Source organism: Capricornis sumatraensis, chromosome 23 (assembly GCF_032405125.1).
Source record: "Capricornis sumatraensis isolate serow.1 chromosome 23, serow.2, whole genome shotgun sequence".
NCBI lineage: Eukaryota > Metazoa > Chordata > Mammalia > Artiodactyla > Bovidae > Capricornis > Capricornis sumatraensis.
The window spans coordinates 44,053,672-44,075,191 of NC_091091.1; the positions used below are offsets into that span (position 1 = coordinate 44,053,672).

General features: G+C 47.6%; 1 protein-coding gene across 1 annotated transcript; it reads right to left on the bottom strand.

The window, feature by feature from the left end:
• Window positions 1-8,597: 8,597 nt before the first annotated feature.
• On the bottom strand, window positions 8,598-11,424 carry NKX1-2 (NK1 homeobox 2). Its single transcript, XM_068961859.1, has 2 exons — window positions 11,214-11,424; window positions 8,598-9,292 (listed from the first exon to the last, which is right to left on the bottom strand). Exons 1-2 carry the CDS (start codon window positions 11,422-11,424, stop codon window positions 8,598-8,600), a joined length of 906 nt encoding a protein of 301 aa, XP_068817960.1.
• Window positions 11,425-21,520: the final 10,096 nt, after the last annotated feature.

Here is a 21,520-nt window from a genome sequence, read left to right on the forward strand (position 1 = left end):
ATTTGAATGGACATTTCTCCAACGAAGATACACAAATGGCAGTGTGCACTTGAAAAGATGCTCAATATCATCAGTTACTTGTTGTTTAGTCACTAAGTCGTGTCTCACTCTTTTTTTTTTAATTATTTTTAATTGAAAGATAATTGCTTTACAGAAATGTGTTGTTTCCTGCCAAATATCAACATGAATAACCCATAGGTATATGTATGTTCCCTCCCTCCTGAAACTCCCTCTCATTGCCCCAAAGAAAGGCAAGGTCAAAGAATGTTCAAACTACCACACAACTGCACTTATCTCACACGCTAGCAAAGTGATGCTCAAAATTCTCTAAGCCAGGCTTCAACAGTACCTGAACCATGAACTTCCAGATGTTCAAGCTGGATTTAGAAAAGGCAGAGGAACCAGAGATCAAATTGTCAGCATCCACTGGGTCATCAAAAAAGCAAGAGAGTTCCAGAAAACATCTACTTATGCTTTATTTACTATGTCAGAGCCTTTGACTGTGTGGATCACAACAAACTGGAAAATTCTGAAAGAGATGGGAATACCAGACCACCTGACCTGCCTCCTGAGAAATCTGTATGCAGGTCAGGAAGCAACAGTTAGAACTGGACATGAAACAACAGACTGGTTCCAAATTGGGAAAGGAGTACATCAAGGCTGTATATTGTCACCCTGCTTATTTAACTTCTATGCAGAGTACATCATGAGAAATGCTGGACTGGATGAAGCACAAGCTGGAATCAAGATTGCCAGAAGAAACATCAATAACCTCAGATATGCAGATGACACCACCCGTATGGCAGAAACTGAAAAAGAACTCAAGAGCCTGTTGATGAAAGTGAAAGAGGAGAGTGAAAAAGTTGGCTTAAAGCTCAACATTCAGAAAACTAAGATCATGGCATCTGGTCCCATCACTTCATGGCAAATAGATGGGGAAAAAGTGGAAGACTTTATTTTGGGGGCTCCAAAATCACTGCATATGGTGACTGCAGCCATGAATTAAAAGATGCTCCTCCTCGTAAGGAGAATTATGACCAACCTAGACAGTATATTAAAAAGCAGAGACATTACTTTGCCAACAAAGGTCCATCTAGTCAAAGCTATGATTTTTCCAGTGGTCATGTATGGATGTGAGAGTTGGACTAAAAAAGCTGAGGGCTGAAGAATTGATGCTTTTGAACTGTGGTGTTGGAGAAGACTCTTGAGAGTCCATTGGACTGCAAGGAGATCCAACCAGTCCATCCTAAAGGAAATCAGTCCTGAATATTCATTGAAAGGATTGATGCTGAAGCTGAAACTCCAATACTGTGGCCACCTGATTGGAAGAAGTGACTCATTGGAAAAGACCTTGATGCTGGGAAAGATTGAAGGTGGGAAGAGAAGGGAACGACAGAAGATGAAATGGTTGGATGGCGTCACCGACTCAATGGACATGAGTTTGAGTAAACTCTGGGAGTTGGTGATGGATAGGGAGGCCTAGTGTGCTGCAGTCCACGGGGTCTCAAAGAGTGGGACATGACTGAGTGACTGAACTGAACTGAACTGGGGAACTAAGATCCCAGAAGCCTCAGGGTGTGGTCAAAAAAAAAAAAAAAAGGGAAACGAACCCCAGATGGCAGAGCTAGTAAGTCTAGTAAGTGGTAGAGAGAGGAAATAAAGGGCCTTCCTCTTTTGACTCCAGAAACCACTGTAGTCGGAGGAAAGAGAATTCGCTGACTCTATCTGTCCCTGGGTGGAGAACCTTCTTTGCCTGAATAAATTCCCATCATCCGGAGCAGTCATTGGCCCAGAACGGGTGCTCAGTTTATGGTTCAGCAGGAAGGAAGGAGTCGAGGGAAGGAGGGAGGAACAATGGGTAGATACCCTGTCAAGACTGCACTCTTGACCTGTAACTACAAAGTAATGCCAAACAGCTCTCATATCATTTAAAAATATTTTTTTACCAAATATTTTATATACTCGATGGCCCCGTGTACAATTTAAATCACCTTCACTTTATTCAGTTCAGTTCAGTTCAGTCGCTCAGTCGTTCGACTCGTTGCAACCCCATGAATTGCAGCACGCCAGGCCTCCCTGTCCATCACAAACTCCCGGAGTTCACCCAAACTCATGTCCATCGAGTCGGTGATGCCATCCAGCCATCTCATCCTCTGTCATCTCCTTCTCCTGCCCCCAATCCCTCCTAGCATCAGGGTCTTTTTCCAATGAGTCAACTCTTCGCATCAGGTGGCCAAAGTATTGGAGTTTCAGCCTCAGCATCAGTCCTTCCAATGAACACCCAGGACTGATTTCCTTTAGAATGGACTGGTTGGATCTCCTTGCAGTCCAAGGGACTCTCAAGAGTCTTCTCCAACATTACAGTTCAAAAGCATCAATTTTTCGGTGCTCAGCTTTCTTCACAGTCCAACTCTCACATCCATACATGACCACTGGAAAAATCATAGCCTTGACTAGACAGACCTTTGTTGGCAAAGTAATGTCTCTGCTTTTCAATATGCTATCTAGGTTGGTCATCGTCTTTTAATTTCATGGCTGCAGTCACCATCTGCAGTGATTTTGGAGCCCCAAAAAATAAAGTCTGACACTGTTTCCACTGTTTCCCCATCTATCTGCCATAAAGTGATGGGACCAGATGCCATGATCTTAGTTTTCTGAATATTGAGCTTTAAGCCAACTTTTTCACTCTCCTCTTTCACTTTCATCAACAGGCTTTTTAGTTCCTCTTCACTTTCTGCCATAAGGGTGGTATCATCTGCATATCTGAGGTTATTGATGTTTCTTCTGGCAATCTTGATTCCAGCTTGTGCTTCCTCCAGCCCAGCATTTCTCATGATGTCCTCTGCATAGAAGTTAAATAAGCAGGGTGACAATATACAGCCTTGACGTACTCCTTTTTCACTTTATTAGACCCCGCTTAATAACTGAATAACTGTTATGCAGTCTCTGCTTTTCTCTAACTAGCTGTGTGACCTTGGGCAAGTCACATAACCTCAGTGAGTCACAGTTTCTAAGACAATATGGGTGATCTCAGGCAAGTCACCTCCTCTCTAAGCCTCGGTTTGTTTGTTTATTTATTTATTTTTGATGTGGACCATTTTTAAAGAGGACTTCCCTGGTGGCCTAGTGGTAAAGAATCTGCCTGCAATGCAGACGACTCAGGTTAGACTCCTTGGTTGGGAAGATCCCCTAGAGTAGGAAATGGCAACCCACTCCAATGTTCTTGCTTAGGAGATCCCATGGACAGAGGAGCCTGGTGGGCTACAGTCCGTGGGGTCACAAGACTGTATGCTCTATACAGTATACTCTGTATACTCTAAACCACCACTATTTTAAAAGTCTTTATTGAAATTGTTACAATACTGCCTTTGTTTTATGTTTTGGTTATTTGGCCATGATGCATGTGGGATCTTAACTCTCCCAGTGAGGTATTGAACTCAAACCCTCTGCACTAGAAGGTGAGATCCTAACCACAGGACTGCTAGGGAAGTCCCTAAGACTCAGTTTGTTTTACCAGTAAATAGGAGGGCTCACCAGTCAGCAGAAGAGCTGATTAGACACGTCACCAAGAGAGATACCATCCCCAACAGGCATATGGAGACAGAGTCAGCATCATTACCCATCAACAAATGAACACTGAAGCACAAACGTGATACTGCTACATACCTTCTGGAATCACTGGACCGAAAATGTTGATTGGTCGATCCTAAGTGATGGAAGGATGTGAAACACCTGGAACTCTTATTCATTGCAGGTGGGAATGTGAATTGTGACAACCACTGGAAAACTGATTGGCAGTATTTACTAAAGGTAGACCTCACACCTAGCTGTATCCCCAAAGGAAATATCAAGATGTATTTACCAAAAGGTATGAAAAAAAGGAAGAAGTGTTAGTCAGTTGTGTCCAACTCTTTGTGACCCCATGGACTGCAGCCCACCAGGCTCCTCTGTCCATGGGATTTCCCAGGCAAGAATACTGGAGTGAGTTGCCATTTCCTTCTCCAGGGAATCTTACCTACCCAGGGATTGAACCCAGGTCTCCCACACTGCAGGCAGATTCTTTACCAATTGAGCCACCAGGGAAGCCTCAAAAGGTATGTATAAGTCTGCTTAATCAAAATGGCCCAAAAAACATTTGATTACCTATCAACAGTAGAATGGCTAGGGACTTCGCTGATGGTCCAGTGGTTAAGACTCCACATTCCCAATGCAGGGGACATGTGTTCAATACTTGCTCCCGTATCTAAGATCCCATATGCCACACAGCGAGGCCCAAAAAACAAAAAGTAGAAAGGATGAATTGTAGAAAGTGTGTATCATAGTATGCCAACAGAAATAGGAATAAATAATTTACAGCTGTACACAACATGGATGGAACTCACAAATAATATTGAGCAAAGAAAAAAAATAAAAAATACTGAACAAAGTCAGATGCAAAATAGTTCATTACATATATTTAAAAGGAAAAAACAGGTACAACTAATCCATGTTATTAGAAGTAGGATAGTGGTCACCTTTGGGGAGGGGTATGAGAAGGTGACCCAAGGGGGTTCTGGGGTGTCCACAGTGTTCTAGTCTTGATCCAGGTACCAATGACAAAGGTGTTCTGTTTTAGAAGATGCGCCTGGCTACACACACCATAGTCGCTTTTCCAAATGCATTACACATTATAAACCAACAGCGAGAGGAATCCCAGCAAATAACTACCTTTCGAAGTTGGATTTTTTTAATGTGGACTGAAATGCTGGACTCGATGAAGCACAAGCTGGAATCAAGATTTCCAGGAGAAAATTTAACAACCTCAGATATGCAGATGACACCATCCCTTAGGGCAAAAAGCAAAGAGGAACTAAAGAGCCTCTTGATGAAAGTGAAAGAGGAGAGTGAAAAAGTTGACTTAAAGTTCAACATTCAAAAAACTAAGATCATGGCATCTGGTCCCATCACTTCATGGCAAACAGATGGGGAAACAGTGGCTGACTTTATTTTGGGGGGCTCCAAAATCACTGCAGATGGTGACTGTAGCCATGAAATTAAAAGACGCTTACTCCTTAGAAGGAAAGTTATGACCAACCTAGACAGCATATTAAAAATCAGAGACATTACTTTGTCAACAAAGGTCCGTCTAGTCAAGGCTATGGTTTTTCCAGTGGTCATGTATGGATGTGAGAGTTGGACTATGAAGAAAGTTGAGCACCAAAGAATTGATGCTTTTGAACTGTGGTGTTGGAGAAGACTCTTGAGAGTCCCTTGGACTGCAAGGAGATCCAGCCAGTCCATCCTAAAGGAAATCAGTCCTGGGTGTTCATTGGAAGGATTGATGTTGAAGCTGAAACTCCAATATTTTGGCCACCTGGTGCAAAGAGCTGACTCACTGGAAAAGACCCTGATGCTGGGAAAGATTGAAGGCAGGAGGAGAAGGGGACGACAGAGGATGAGATGGTTAGATGGCATCACTGACTCAATGGACATGAGTTTGGGTAAACTCCAGGAGTTGGTGATGGACAGGGAGGCCTGGCGTGCTGCAATTCATGGGGTTGCAGAGTCTGACTGGATTGAGTGACTGAACTGAACTGAACTGGCTACATGGTTTCACATGGGAACCTAAAATGGTATAGTTGATTTATAATGTTGTGTTAGACTCTCGTGTACAGCAAAGTGATTCAGCTATATCGAGAGATATATGCTTTTTCATATTCTTTTCCATAATGGTTTATTATAGGATTCTGAATATGGTTCTTTGTGCTATAAATAGGACCTTGTTTATGTTTTTTATATATAGTAGTTTGTATATGCTAATCTCAAGCTCCTAATTTATCCCTCCCCCTTTAGCAACCAAATTTGTTTTCTATGTCTATGGGTCTGTTTCTGATTTGTGAATAAGATCATTTTTAAATATTCATTTTTAACATCTGAAATTTATGACCAGTGGATGGCCCAAGTCTGCAAAGTTGCCTCCCAGAGTCTTTATGGGTTATTCAGAACTTGTGAAGCAGGCTAGGAAGCTAATGTCCTAGAAATCTGGTATTAATTTAATTTGCAGCCACTAATTAATATTCTATAAAGATGCTTTGCTATCACTATGAAAATGGGCTTAAATGTGTGTTTGTGTGTACTGCCTACAAGTGGAGCCACTATGTGTTTACCTAGCAAGAATCTGAAAAGGATGGCTTAGAAAAAGTCATTTTAGGGGAGAAATACTCTCTGCTGGTGAATGTCAGATGGTGAGGGGTGAGGATGGGAAGATATACAACCTCTGATAGTTATAGAATTATTCAAAAGCTTTGCTAATAAACAACAAGAAATAATTAGAAAGAAATTATTACAAACAAAATTTATTAGACAAACACATCAATAGATTGAGTTTAAGGATTTGGTTGGGAACTCACTGGGCCTTTTAAAGCAGCAGATGTCCAAAGTCACACACTTCAAGCATTACTCTGTTAAAATTCATAGAAACAAGAAAGGTCAGGAAATACAGCACTCCATGCTGGTCCACAAACAGACAAGCCTCCCCCCTCCCCAGTCCCTCTCTTCAGCTGTAGTCTTCTGGTACCTGAGATGAAAGGAATGTTTCCCAGGTCTTACAGAAATTTGGTTTCTTTGTTACAGATCTTGCTTCTTTGCATGCCTGCTCCTGATACATGGAATGTTGCTTTTGAGAAACCAACTAATAGTTACTGAGGGAGTGTTTATCACAAGTAAAGTGAATAAAACAATATTATCTATTACAGTAACTGCATTGTTAATCTCATCTGGCACCACTTGTCTTTCAGAAAGTTTAATGCATTGTTTGGGGACACATTTCTTCTTCAGCATAGGAGGGAAAGAGTCTAATTAATAACTTATAATTAAATAATACATACACTCAAATCTGATGAGATTCACATGAATGTGAAAGCTTCAATTTAGTTTGGAAGAAGGGGGGTATATTTTCTCATTCTTGATAATAACAGAAATAGATATTTCAAGGTTGTAATCTCATGTGTTCATAAAACCAAATAATGTGTTTTATTTTATGAGAAGCCATTGATCCTTAAATTTATTAATGACAAAGGCTACCAAGAAATAGCAAGGAATATGGTATCCATATAGATATTGCCCAGCCTCAAGTCATCCAGTAAAGATGAGAGTGAAAGATACATGACCTAGTTGGGGAGGTCTGGTTTTCGGAAATATGGGCTACAAATTATATTACATAAAAAACTGAAGAGTATTCCAGATAAAGCCAGCAAGAGAATTTTACAGGACTAATTCTTAAGAGAGATGATAAAAGCAGCAGTTAGAATACATGTCCCTATATGTAGCTCCTGCAGTTGAATCCATCACATATATGCCTTTTGCTTCCATGATATGCCCAATAATTATTTCTTTTACTGCTCTTAACAACCTTTTGCTTGTTCACCATGCCACCACGGACAGTCTGTGTGGAACAGAATATCTTCCAAGTCAGAATCTTAGATGAAGCCCTAAAAATGCTGAGTCTGTGCCTTAAAAACTAGTCCAGTTCATAACTGCCGTGTATGCTGGAGAAGAGAACTCTCCTTGATCACTATTGAGAGCTTCGGACTTGCTGGGACAGACATATTGGCCAAGACTGAAGTTTTACGATATCAAACACTGCAAATCATAATGGGCAGTCTCAGGTATAGACCTCAAGATTTCAGTTGTGCCACTGGTCCCTTTGTTATTTTCATGCCTTTGGGGCCATAGTCATGGTTTGTCAAAGCTGTTCTCAAAACTTGCAGTAGCGGGGAACTGCGCTCTACCTTAGTAGGCAAGTCTAGCTGTAAAGCAGTTGAATTTCCCAGCACGAACTTCTGGTCTTCTCCGAAAAGTTAGGTACCCATTTTCTCAGGAATAGCCTGTGGAGCGACAGTCTGGAATGAGAGTTGCTCTCAGGTCCTAATCTTAAATGAAAGATCTAAAAACGTAGAGCGTTATGCATTTAAAAAATGGTCCATCTCAAGGCGGCGGTGTGCGCTCACAGACCCAGTTCTCGCCAACTTTCGCAGTGTTCGGAAGGAATCGCTGGATTGGGGCCAGTAACCAAGTATGAAATGGGAAACAATCGGCTCTGAAAAGGGAAACAAAAACAACTGGGCTCTGAGGGAGCCAAAATCTTCGCAGATTCCATCCTCGTGAGCCGCTGGAGGGCGGGTCTTGGCTCTCTCCGGACTCCAAGCCCGGCGCTGGGCTAGTCGCGCGCCTCCGAACACCCAGACCCTCAGAAAGAGCCCTTGAACTGAATGAAGCCTGACCCACCGGGAAGAGCAGGTCCAGAAACGGGGAGATTTAAGGACGGCTTCCGTCTCCGGATACTCTGAAACGTGGCCGGTCCTTGATTCCCCTTAGTGGACCGTGTGGATTCCGGGGTTCCGCGCGGCGGGAAGGCGCGCACCTGGGAGTCGGCAGGCGGCCTCTCCCTGCCCTCTGGCGGCGCCTCCAGGCAGCCGGCAGGGAAGGGGCGCACGGACACCCGCGCACTAGGAGGGGGCGGTCCCTATGCATCGGCGCCCCTCGGTAGGGTGGGGACCACAAGTCCACGCCAATCACTCGTGAGTCCAGACGAAGAGGGGCCCAAGGGGCTCGGGGGTTCATAGATGCGGGGCGTAGAAAGGGGTCAGGTAGGAGGGCCCGAGGAAGGGCGCGAAGGAGCCCCCGGCGGCCGTCAGCGGGAAGGAAGCGGCGGCCGGGAAGAGGACGTTGGCCGCGGAGTAGGAGGGGAAAGTCTGGAAAGGATGCGCGCCCGGGCCCGGCGGACCTGGGCTGCCCCCCGCGCCGCCGCTCGCCGCCGCAGTCCCGGGCTGGGGCGCGCCACCTCCCGCCTGCGCCGCACCTTCGGCGCCGGGGTTCTGCTTCTTCCACTTGGTCCTGCGGTTCTGGAACCAAATTTTGACCTGCGTCTCAGTGAGGCTGAGCGAGAGCGCGAGGTTCAGGCGCTCGCACACGGACAGGTAGCGCGTGGCCCGGAACTTGTTCTCCAGAGCCACCAGCTGCTCGTAGGTGAAGGCGGTGCGCGCGCGCCGCGGCTTGGAGCTGCTGGGCTCCGCGCGCCGCCGCCTGGGCCGCGGGGAGCCGGGGGAGCCCGCGAGGCCGCCCGCGCCGCTCTCCCCCGCCGCCGACGCCGCGGCCCGGGCCTCGGGGGAGAGTGTCAGGCCCGCCCTCAGGTGCACAGCCCGCTCCCCGCGCCGCCGCCCCGCGTCCTCCACGTCCTCGTCCTCCTCTTCCGCCTCCTCCGCCTCCGACCCCTCCAGGGGGGACGCCAAGCCGGCGCCGCGGCCCGCAGCATCTAGAGGAGAGGGGGACGGTGATCAGAAAACGGGAACCACCCAGCCCGTTCTGGTCCCCGGACCTGCTTCTCGTCCTCCCCAGAGTAGGCGGCAATCTCCCCAACTCAGGGCCCTGCCCTGCCCCTCTCCGAGACTGCGTTCCCTGCCACCACCCCACGGCCCCCCATCCAGAGTGCCCAGCCTGTCCCGGGAGGTGAGAGTTAGGGTTGCGGTGCCTCTTCGCTCTTTACTCATCTACGACCTAGTAGGTGTCCAGGAAGTGTGTTTGGAATCAATGGATGACACCCTGCATTAAGGAAAAATAACGGGCTCATTGGACAACCTTATAAGAGTGTTGTATTACACATTAAGACATCGAGATGTCAAGTGCGTTTCAGGCTCGCTTCCCCCCGTCCCTAGACGCCTGTTTGGGTCTGGAACCTCTAGCAATTAGAAAAAGAAGTTATTAGGCGCCCCTCTCCTCCCTTTTAAAGTGAAATTCCCTTTTTCCCATCTTCTCTCTGCTGCCGTGTTAATAGAGTTTCAGATTTGCGCGGAACTGGATCGATAGATGTCATCTATTAAAGGTAAGTTTTAATCGAACAATATTAGGATCAGACAGGGAAAGGGGGTTTGAAGTCGGTACCTGCAAGCTGCGGGCAGGAGATATGCAGGCTCCAGTAATAGAATATCGATCAGAGAGGTGGGGCAAGGGGAGAGCGGCCCCTGCGAGAGGCGATCGGAACAATTACCCGGCCGGCCGCCCAGGCCCAAGAGCGGCCGCCAGAGGCGCCCAGAGCCCCAGACCATCACCGCTAAACTTGGGGATGGAAAGCGGTGGGGAGCGGTGGGGGGCGGCGCGGGGCGGGGGGAGGAGACTGCCAGACTTCAAGCCTCTCTCCCTGCGCTGCGCCCCTGAACTTTGGAGTCCCTCCCAGGCTTCACCCAGCCCTGGTCCTGCTGCCCTTTGTCTTTCATTTCAGACACAAACTTTCCTGGACGCCTCATGAGGGTCCTCCAGAGTTAGGAGTTAAGTCAAAAAGGGTTTGGAGAGAAAGGACAAAAGAGTCTACCATCACCCCAAGCTACCCTGACCCCAGTCCAGTCAACGATTGGGTCTAGGGAGACTGAGCGGGTGGGCAGTGGATTCTTTGCTGTTGTCTCTGGAGGGCCGGAAGGGACCCCTGTGCTCCACCGGACCTCACTGCCTGCTAAGACTTCAGACACATGATTCATCAGTCTCAGCTCCCTCACCCAGAGAATGGAGGGATGATCCTGTCGACCTCCTTAATGATGCTGTCGACCTCGCAGGTATTGAAGTTTTCCCTGACTTGTATCCCAGTCTCTAGCCCAGGTCCTGGCACATGGCGGGAGCATTAGATGCCCAATAAGTGAATAAGCCTGGCTAAATTGGGTGCTGGGTAAGTATTAGTTTCCACTGCCGGTCATTCAGAGCTGAGGTGCTTACTCGCTTGGCAGGTGAGCAGGGATAGGCTTCGGTGGCAAATCTCTGACCTGGGATGCTGCGGGGGGCGGGGGGCAGGGGGATGTGCCCCTATGTGCCTCTTCCTGCAGCTTCCCTGGTGGCTCAGATCGTAGAGAATCTGCCCGCATTGGGGGAGACCCAGGTTCGATCCCTGGGTCGGGAAGATCCCCTGGGGGAAAGGCATGGCAACCCACTCCAGTGTTCTTGCCTGGAGAATCCCGTGGACAGAGGAGCCTGGCGGGCTACAGACACGGGGTCGCAGAGTCGGACGCGGCCGAGCGCCTAACACGTTCGCTGCTCCTCTGCTGTTTTCAGCCCTCTTCCTGTGTGCCTTCTCCCCTTTGGGGCAGACGCCGCCAAGGTCTACTCACCCGATCCCGGGCCGTCCCTCCCACCCGCCCATCGCAGCATCTAAGCTGGGGCTTTCCGGGCCCGAGGCCGCCTCGCTTCCTTACCAGGAGCCTCTCGCTGCGGAACCGGGTCCCGGCTGGCGTCCTTCCTTGCTTCGGCCTCTGCCAAACTTTTCTTGGCTTCCCGGGGAGCCGGACGCACGGCTGGAAGCGCAGCGCGGGTGAATTTCTGCGGGTCCAAGATATCCAGAACCGAGAAGGAGATCTTGTGGTGGGAGGGAGCCGCCTTGGCCCCGCCGTCCTGCCATGCCAGCATGCCCCAGAGGCCGGCGGCGCGGGGTCCGGGGAGGGTAGTGCTCGGGCTTGCTTTAGGCTGTGGCTCGGCAGCAGCTCTCAGCCGGTAGGAGGGTCGAGGCGGCCAAGAGAATCTGGGGAGGGGGGCGCGGAGGCGGGGCTGGGAGAGAGCGGCCCGAGGTTGCGCGCGGATTGGCACTTGGGCTACCCGAGGCCCCCGCCACGTGCAAGGCGCGCTAGCAGGAGCCCCCAAGACTACCCCGAGCCTTGCCCGGACCTCCAGCCTCGGCGAGGGGGCGCCTAGGTGCGTCCGGTGCGCGCGCCCGCCTGGACAGCGCTGCGGGCTCAGCGCGCTTCCGCCCAACCTGCTGGGACTGACGGTGAGCGAGGGAGGGAAGTTAGGAAGCTTTCGTCCCGAAGATCCTCCCAATACACCCACCCCGACTCGGGCTTGGATTTGCACCCTTCCTCCAGGGCACCCGCCTTTGAGTTGGGGACGCAGTTGAGTCCAGCACTGATTACACGAAGGCAACGCTCAGCACATCGCCTGCCTCGCCAGTGCATCACAGTAATGGCCTCGGACCTGACCACCTCGGATTTAAAAGCCTTCATGTTCTCACAGTTTAGTTTACAACGCCCTTACACGTGCGAGATCTCGTTTGATCTTCCGAGCAGCCCTGTGCGGTGGGCGTGGCCTGGCAAGGCTATCTATCCCGGTTTTAAGAAGAGAAAATGTGCGAATGAGGTTCAAAGGTGAGAAGTGATGTTGCCCAGGGCCACTGTTAGTTGGTGACAGAGTCTGGATTTGGAGCCGGGTCTCCTTTCCTGAACCACTATTCTTTGCAGTAAGTTCTGTTATTTCTCTAGGAAAGTCCAAGTTGTGGACTGGACAAAACCCAGGTTGTGACAGAGGCTTTCCCTTCCACCCTGGAGCCTAGCCAGGTCAGGGAGCAGCAGGGGTTTCAGAGAGATGTCTGAGCCCCAGCCAAGATGCTCTGGTGAGGACAGGTGAGCTAGGTGTGGGCGGCTGCCCTGTCCTGTGGAGACTCCAAGCACGACCCCTGATACCCTTCAGGCGTTCTTCACAGACACAGGTCTGATCATTTGCACAGTTAAATTGTGTCTCTGGGAAGCAGGTTGCATCTTTGACCCCCCATCCTCCCAATAGTCCCAAGAAGAAAAATGTTAAAAGGTGTTTTGCCTGGTTTGGACTTATGGTCAGAAAACAGATAAAAGGCTTGCATCTAACCCACCAAGTCCCGTGGGGATGGGGCACAGCAGTCCTTGGGGAAGCTTCCACCAGCCACGCCCTTCTTAAATTCCCTTTCTTTTGTTGCTTGGGGGACAGTCTGAGCGCTAAGTATTTATCTCAGCGGCAATTTCTGAGGCTTCTCCGACCCCTCAGCCCAGAGCTACCTCTAAGGTTGCTGTCCCTTTCTTCCCGGCCCCATGGGGTTTTCAAACAATGACTTGGCAATTAAGATTGTCTGAGCAGGTAGGAGTAGGAAGGGGAGGAGAAACCTTCCACTAAGTGCAGTGGGGACGGGGGTGGGGGGTGCTGCTAATTCCATCTGTCATTGAAGAGGAGATCTTACAGGCCAGCTTCTTGGAGCTTTTCTCATTCAAAGCTCATGGCCCCTCCCAGAGGCGGTCACTGTATTCCCTGGGGACTTTAAAGCCCTGCCGAAATTTGAGCTAGCTCCAGTCCTAAAGCTGAGATGAATTGTGCTTTCAAAGGAAATCAGGGAAGGAAGTGCCCTGGCCAAGCCCAGCAGACCACCTCCAATCAGAGGGAACGCATGCCTAGGGAAAACCAAAGAAAGATGGCTAGGGCTCTAAACCGTGGCACCCAGGAACCTGGAGTGCCAATCACAGAACCTTCCAGGTCTCCGATAGGGTAGTTTGGTTTTTGTTTTGACAACTCTTTCTCGCCCATTTCTCACCTGATTAAAAAAAAAAAAAATCTTTCTTAAACAACAAGGTCCTACTGTATAACAGAGGGAACTATATCCAATACCCTGTGATAAACCATAATAGAAAAAGAATATGAAAAAGAATGTAGGTACGTGTATAAGTGAATCACTTGGCTGTACAGCTGAAATTAACACATTGTAAATCAGGGGTGTGTGTGTGTTAGTCACTCAGTCTTGTCCGACTCTCTGCAACCCCGTGGACTGTAGCTCACCAGGCTCCTCTGTCCATGGAATTCCCCAGGCAAGAATACTGGCGTGGGTAACCATTCCCTTCTCTAGGGGATCTTCCTGACCCAAGGATTGAACCCAGGTCTTCTTCACTGCAGGCCGATTCTTTACCATCTGAGCCATCAGGGAAGACCCAAATCAAGTATACGTCAATACATTTCAATATTGAAATCAAGTATACTTTATAAAACAAAAAATTTTTTAAATCTTTTCTTTCTTTCTCCTTCCCCACTGATCCCACTCCCCTTTTACATTTTTCCATTCACATTTATGTGTTTTCATATTTAGGTTCTCCACGGCAGCTAGAAATAGGTCTTTTTAAGGGACCTCCAGAATGGACATTTCTGGCTCCGCATGGTCCCTGTCCTTATCTGTTCTCCTCTGAGAAATATTGAAGTCACTTTCAGGGGAACGTGGGCTGGCATTCCAGAGGGCATCCCATGTCCTCAACCAGATGGACCTGGAAGGTGCAGAAGCCAGAGCAGGCTAAACCCAGTCATCTTCTTTTCACTTTATCGACTATCTCCAAAAATTTTTGTTCAAATAATTTGAATCATATTTCCTTTGAGGTCCACAGGTGTTATATACAGAAAAGGAGACGCAAAAGGAGAAGCAACAAACTGGAATGTCAAGAACACATAAAGGCCATGTGCTGTAAGGCGGTGAATCTTCAAGAACTCCTAGCAGTTTTTCAGTCACCTTTTTTCCCTTGCCCTTTATTTTCCCTGTATTTCTGACATGTGTGCTCAGTGCTGTATGAAGTTTTGTGAACTCTTGCATTCAGGACTTGGCTTCTGGAGACAGGTGCCACAAGAAACACCATGATGTGGGATTTCCCTGATGGTCCAGCGGTTAAGACTCTGCGTTCCCAATGCAGGGGAGCCAGGTTTGACCCCTCGTCGGGGAACTAGATCTCACGTGACACAGTTGAGAGTTCACATACCACAGCTAAAAAATCCTGCATGCCACAAGGAAGACTGACTATCCTCCATGCCACGGCTAAGACCTGGCACAGCCAAATAAATTGAGAATAAATTTTAAAAAAAGAAACACCACGGTGTCTCCCATCAACATTGCAGGAACAGAAAATGCTCCTTCTTACTCACCCAACTTAAAAAGAGACACCTCACCCGGAGAACAGACTAAATCCTTCAATTTGGTGAGGGGCGGGGGTGTCTGGGGGAATTGTTTTTCTGGCCACCTGCTTTGTAAATGACCAGAAAGGCAGTGAGACTTCCTAGAGGAACAATCTGGAGATGTGTTGACTTGCTCACGTCCTCACACGTGTATTTATATGCGAGATGTTCCTATGTAATAAGTACATCGGTCTCCAGCAAGCCACCTTCTCCCTGTGCTTGGAGTTGATTTGTGTTTTCAGCGTGGGCATTAAAATTCTGCCTGAGTGCTGTCTTTAAATTGCTTTGATGCTAGGTAGGTTCCATCCCTGACCTGTCCTGATGGCAAGTGATGGCTGTAACAAGCTCAGGATCAATATTCATAGCGGGTGTCCCGGGCTGATAACACTCGCCAAGACAATGTTCACTATCAGCGCAGACAGCTGAGATATTGCACCATTAGGGATGTTGTGTTAAATAACCTGATCCATTTCTGGGGCTATTTAATGAATTTCACAGTTTAGATAGTATCTTTAAGGAGAAGGCAAAGGCTATTCCAGAGGCACTGATGCAAATCAATGATGCCAAGCTTCCCGAGCGATTCCACAAACAAAGTGGCCTATGCCTCCAGCACAGCCTTGAGAAGCTGCCGCCTGAGCCGTGAACAGTGTTAACAATGGAAAGAATCTGCAGCATGTGCAGAGAGAGAGCAATCTTGAGCTGTGTCAAAGCATCTGAGATAAAATCTGATGTTCCTGAAATAAAATACACCTTAAATTCTCTAGGTAAAACCCTGCAGTTTGGGCCAGCCCACGGGGTAGGACATTATGCCAAAGAGACAGCTTCATAAGGCACAACGTGGTAAGGTAACAAAGGGGGAGAAGTGAACCGCAGACGTCTTCAACTCAAATCGGGCTGCAAAATGGGAGGGGGAGGTGCTGGATTTTAAAAAGAAACTAACCCATAGCAGCAGAATCAGTTGTTACTTGTTTACTTGACTCCACAGCCCTTGGTGGTCGAGAGTTCATTTACAATTAAAGGCTAGCATTTCCCATTTCCCACCAGGGCTTTGAACTCTGACAGCCAAGCAGAGCAAGTGTTCCTTAAAAAAAAAAAAAAAAAAAAGCTTTGATTTGTGAAAGCTCTCAGAGTAGCCACCCAATCCCCAGACTGCAACCAAAATTAAAATGTTACTCAGTAGCTTTTGCTTTAAGAAATCACTGTTTCTTTTTGGAAATCAACAGGTTTAAAAAACAATCAACTCCTTTATTTCAGAAATGTGGAGGAAGCATCAAAGAAGGTAAGAAGGCAGTGGGAGGAGGGTATTGTCCTGGTAAAGACAGTAAGCATTCACAATAATAGCTCTTCTTTCTTGGGCACTTTCTCTGGCCCAGGGCACTGAGCTAAGCTTTTTGCTTATTTGGGGTTATTTCATTTAACCCTTGCCACAACCCCACGAAGCAGGCACTATTATACCCCCAGTTTACAGTAGAGAAAACCAAGCTTAGAGAGCTTCAGATGACTTTTGCTGTGACCCCAGAGCTAGGAAGTAGGGAAGCTGAGATTTGAACCGGGGTAGTTGTTAGATTTTTAGAGCCTGGTTCAGTAACGTTCTTTTCTTACAGGAAGCCACATCCTTGCCTCAGGGTGAAATCCAATTGCAGACATTTATCAAATGGCTTTCCCTCAAGGTGACACAGGATCTGAGGTATAGAAGAGGACTTCTGAGAAGTAACTGAGCCCAAGCACTGCCTAGGAGGATATGGTGGTGCAGGTTTGGGATCCAGTCGTGGAAGCTCTTTCAGGCACTGTTTTCTAATGTTTTAAGATATTCCCAGGAGTAGTCCAAGAGAAGGGAACTGCCAAATTGCTCTAGACATCTGGAAAAGTGGAAAGACATGTCACTGGGAGAAAGAGAATGGGGGGGAAATGCCAAGTGATAAGCTGAGAACATATGAGGAGAGAATCGGGGAAGGACAGGGCCAGAGGAGCAGGGATACTGCGCAGGAGGCGCTTTCTGGGCTTTTTGATGGTGAGCATCACGTGTCATCGTCCTACCGGACACAAGAGAGGCATGTGCAGCGTACAGACGGGGGGAGCAAGGTAGGGTTTGGCAGATATACGAAGCACCTGCTTCCTGCTTGAATGGAGACACGTGTGATCATTCTTGGTGGTTTCCTGCAAGGCAGGGGACAAAGTCCTCTGTTACCCACACCTGTGCCCAAATTTCATACCTTCAGTCTTTTTTAAAAATTGAAATATAGCTGATTTACAATGTTGTGTTAGTGTCTGGTGGACAGCAAAGTGATTCATATATATGTGTATACATATACTGTTTTCATATTATTTTCCATTGTGATGTATTATAGGATATTGAATATAATTTGCAAAGTGAATCAGGTATATATGTATATACATGCTTTCATACTCTTTCCCATTGTGATATATTATAGGATATTGAATATAATCCCCTGTACTATACAGTAGGACCTTGTTTATCTAGTTTACATATGGTATTAATAGTTTGTATCTCAGTTCAGTTCAGTTCAGTCACTCAGTCGTGTCCGACTCTTTTCGACCCCATGGACTACAGCACGCCAGGCATCCCTGTCCATCACCAACTCCCAGAGTTTACCCAAACTCATGTCCATCGCGTTGGTGATGCCATCCAACCATCTCACCCTCTGCCGTCCCCTTCTCCCGCCTTCAATCTTTCCCAGCATCAGGGTCTTTTCAAATAAGTCAGTTCTACACATCAGGTGGCCAAAGTATTGGAGTTTCGGCTTCAGCATCAGTCCTTCCAATGAATATTCAGGACTGATTTCCTTTAGGGTGGACTGGTTGGATCTCCTTGCAGTCCAAGGGACTCTCAAGAGTCTTCTCCAACACCACAGTTCAAAGGTATCAATTCTTCGGCACTCAGCCTTCTTCACAGTCCAACTCTCACATCCATACATGACCACTGGAAAAACCATAGTCCTGACTAGACGGATCTTTGTTAGCAAAGTAATGTCTCTGCTTTTTAATATGCTGTCTATGTTGGTCATAGCTTTTCTTCCAAGGAGCAAGAGAGGGGGGCAGAGTCAGGAAATGGAGAGTCAGGGAGCCCAGAATGCCTCCATTCATGCCTTGGAACAGACACACCTGAAGCCATCAATGACTAGATGTTTACATGAGCCAACAGATTCCTCAACTTAAGCCATTTGAAATCGGGTTTCTGTCACTGGCGACCAAAGAGTCCTAGTTAATACAAGCCAATCTGGAAGGATTATACACACGTCTACTCACCAAGAGAGGATTGGAAGGATTCAAATTTCAGCTGAAATTCAGACATGATTTGCAAACTGGTTATTGGAAATGTAAGAGGCCAAGCTCTGTGGATGAAATATGCCTCCCTGGACACTGGAGGGTTAATGTGCCACTTCACTAGCTTTGGCCCAAAACTGTATAAACAAGAGTCTATTGGGTCAGGATTCTGGGGCAGCTTTTTTCTCCTGGTATAAAGGCCAAGACTCAGTTGTCACAGGCCCTTTCTCCTTTTCCTTCCCTGTTGCCTGAAATGCAGATGTGATGCCTGGGGCAACCTTGAGAGCATGAGGAAGAAGCCATATGCTGAGGATGGTGGAGCAGAAAGGTGGAAGTAGCCCATTTCCTGACAATTCTGGGAGCTGCTGTACCTGCCCATGACTGCCTTCCACTTGGCTTCTTGATCTACGAGAAAAAAAAAACTCAATTTGGTTGAGCAACTGCAGGTGGGTATTTGTTATATGCAGTGAAAACAACTCTAACTTATCCAATGCCCAGACATGAGTTTGAGCAAACTCTGGGAGACAGTGAAGGACAGGGAAGCCTGGCCTGTTGCAGTCCATGGGGTCGCAGAGTCGGACACGACTGAGTGACTGAACAACAACAGAAATTACATCCGAAGAAAGGCCACAGTCAGGCTGAGCCCACACTTAGAGACCTGCTGCTTTGGGCAGACGTGTCATCCTTCAGGTGAGGGACTTGGGTCCCTGTGTTCATTCCCTATCGTGGCTGGAACAAATCACCGCAAATTTAGGGGCTTAGAAACCACAACTTTGTTCTTTTACAGTTCTAGGGGCAAGTTTTGTCCTAAAATCAAGGGGTTTGGGGGGAAGGAGAGGGTGGGACGAATTAAAAGTGGTACTGTCATATATACAGTATCATGTGTGAAACAGATAGCTAGTGGGGAAGCTCAGCTTGCTGCCCTGTGATGAGCTAGAGGGCTGAAATGGTGCGGTATGGGAGGAAGGTATATGTATACTTACAGTTGATTCACACTGATACACAGCAGAAACCAACACGATATTGTGTTGGTTAAAAGTTAAAAGAACAGATATTAAAAGTTAATTAAAAAGTTAAAACTTTTTAAAACTTTTTTGATTAAACTTTTAAAATTAAAAGTTAAAGCAGATTAAAAGTTACAGCATTAAAAAAGTTAAATTAAAATTAAAAGTTAAAACAGATATTTGAGAAGTAGGAGTAGGGCAAATATAAATAAAATATTTTTAAAAACAAGCCTGTAGGGGAGACTCCTTTTCTTCACCTTTTCCAGCTGCCAGAGGCTGCCTGCATTTCTTGGCTCATGGCCCCTTCATATTCGAGCCCTGCAGGGCAGCATTTTCAAATCTCTCTCTCTCTCACCTCCACCTCTGTGGTCATGTCTTCTCTGACTCTTCTCCTGCCTCCCTCTATCCTTTACAAGGGCTCTTGTGAACAGATTGAGCCCATGTGGGTCATCTAGGATAATCTCTCATTTTAAGATCTTTGGCTTAATCACATCTAAAAAGTCCCCTTTGCCATGTAAGGAAACACATTCCCTATAGGTCCTGAGCAGCAGGGCATGGGCATCTTCAAGGAGCCATTATTCTGTCTCCATAATCTTAGATACAGAAAGCAATGTGCCCAAGGTCAGGCCCAGCCAGTGGGAGAGGAACGTTGTGTGGGCTCACCCCGACAGGCAGAAGTGCCCTTTTCCTGCCTCCTTATTTGGCATGAAGCTAAAGCCCAGTCATGCTTCAGGCTGCCCCGCTGCTCAGAAACCACTGCTGCCCCCCACTGCCTGCAGAGTCCATCCTCTTGGCTGTGTCTGTCACTCACTAGTACTGGGCACATGTTTGATCAGGAGCCTTAAAAGCATCCCTCTTGTTCTCTGCCCAGTCTTAACTCAAAGGTAAAAGATCATACTTTCGACCATTTTGCACCTGTGGAGTGGGCAGGGGTGGACTTCCAGATGGCACTAAAGACCTCACCTCCCAGTGCAGGAGAGGTAAGAGATGTGGGTTCAATCCCTAGGTCAGGAAGATTCCCTGGAAGAGGGCATGGTAACCCTCTCCAGAATTCTTGGCTTGAAGAATCCCATGGACAGAGAAGCCTGGCTGGCTACGGCCCGTAGGGTTGCCAAGAGTCAGACAGCACTGAAGCGACAGGAGACACATGCTGGCACGCATGTACCCGTGGGACCCACTGAGCCAAGAGAGTTGAAGTTCTACCTGTGGATGATGCATGGCTCATGATGGTCCTGGTACATTATCCAGATCATCCAGTTCCTGCACCTCAGAATCAGGAAGGCAAAAACTACATTTCCCAGACTCCCTTGCAGGTTGGACTAGGCTCCACCAAGCCAGATATGGTGGAAGTGAAATGGAGTCAACAGATGAAAAGAGAGACTCTGCTGAGGGAAAAGTGCATAGGCTTGGTTCTTTGGGGGCAGTACTGTCAGTCTCTGTCATCTTAAGAGCCAAGTTCATTTCTCAGAGCTGCATAGCTCTCTGTTGTGCGGTGCTTGAGCTTGGTTCCCCAGGCCCCTTGGAAATCTGTAAGCTCCTTAATGCCCTGTGTGAATATTGTCTGCAACTAAGAACCATGAAAGTGGAGAGTAAAAGTGAAAGTCGCTCAGTTGTGTCCAACTCTCTGGGATCCCATGGACTGTATAGTGCATGGAATGCTCCAGGCCAGAATCCTGGAGTGGGTAGCCACTCCCTTCTCCAGGGGATCTTCCCAAACCAGGTCTCCCACATTGTAGGCGGATTCTTTATCAGCTGAGCCACAAGGGAAACCCAAGAATACTGGAGTGGGTAGCCTATCCCTTCTCCAGCAGATCTTCCCACCCCAGGACTCTAACTGGGGTCTCCTACACTGCAGGGAGATTCTTTACCAACTGAGCTATGAGGGAAGCCCAGGGTCTCATATTCATTTCTCCCTCAATCAGAATGTGAAAACCCAAAGAGCAGAAAGGATATTCCTATTTCTCCTGTCAGGTCAGTTCAGTTCAGTTCAGTTCAGTCAGTCACTCAGTCGTGTCCGACTCTTTGCGACCCCATGAATTACAGCAGGCCAGGCCTCCCTGTCCGTCACCAACACCTGGAGTTCACCCAAATTCATATCCATTGAGTCGGTGATGCCATCCAGCCATCTCATCCTCGGTCGTCCCCTTCTCCTCCTGCCCCCAATCCCTCCCAGCATCAGGGTCTTTTCCAATGAGTCAGCTCTTTGCATCAGGTGGCCAAAGTATTGTAGTTTCAGCTTCAGCATCAGTCCTTCCAATGAACACCCAGGACTGATCTCCTTTAGAATGGACTGGTTGGATCTCCTTGCAGTCCAAGGGACTCTCAAGAGTCTTCAGCACCACAGTTCAAAAGCATCAATTCTTCGGTGTTCAGCTTTCTTGACAGTCCAACTCTCACATCCACACATGACCACTGGAAAAACCATAGCCTTGACTCAACGGACCTTTGTTGGCAAAGTAATATCTCTGCTTTTGAATATGCTATCTAGGTTG

Bases quoted from the DNA above. Each gene is read 5' to 3' on its own strand.
- NKX1-2 (XM_068961859.1), bottom strand. From the start codon at position 11,424: ATGCTGGCATGGCAGGACGGCGGGGCCAAGGCGGCTCCCTCCCACCAC. The intron at 9,293-11,213 runs GTAAGGAAGCGA...CCTCTCCTCTAG, and splicing joins TCCGCAGCGAGAGGCTCCTG to ATGCTGCGGGCCGCGGCGCC.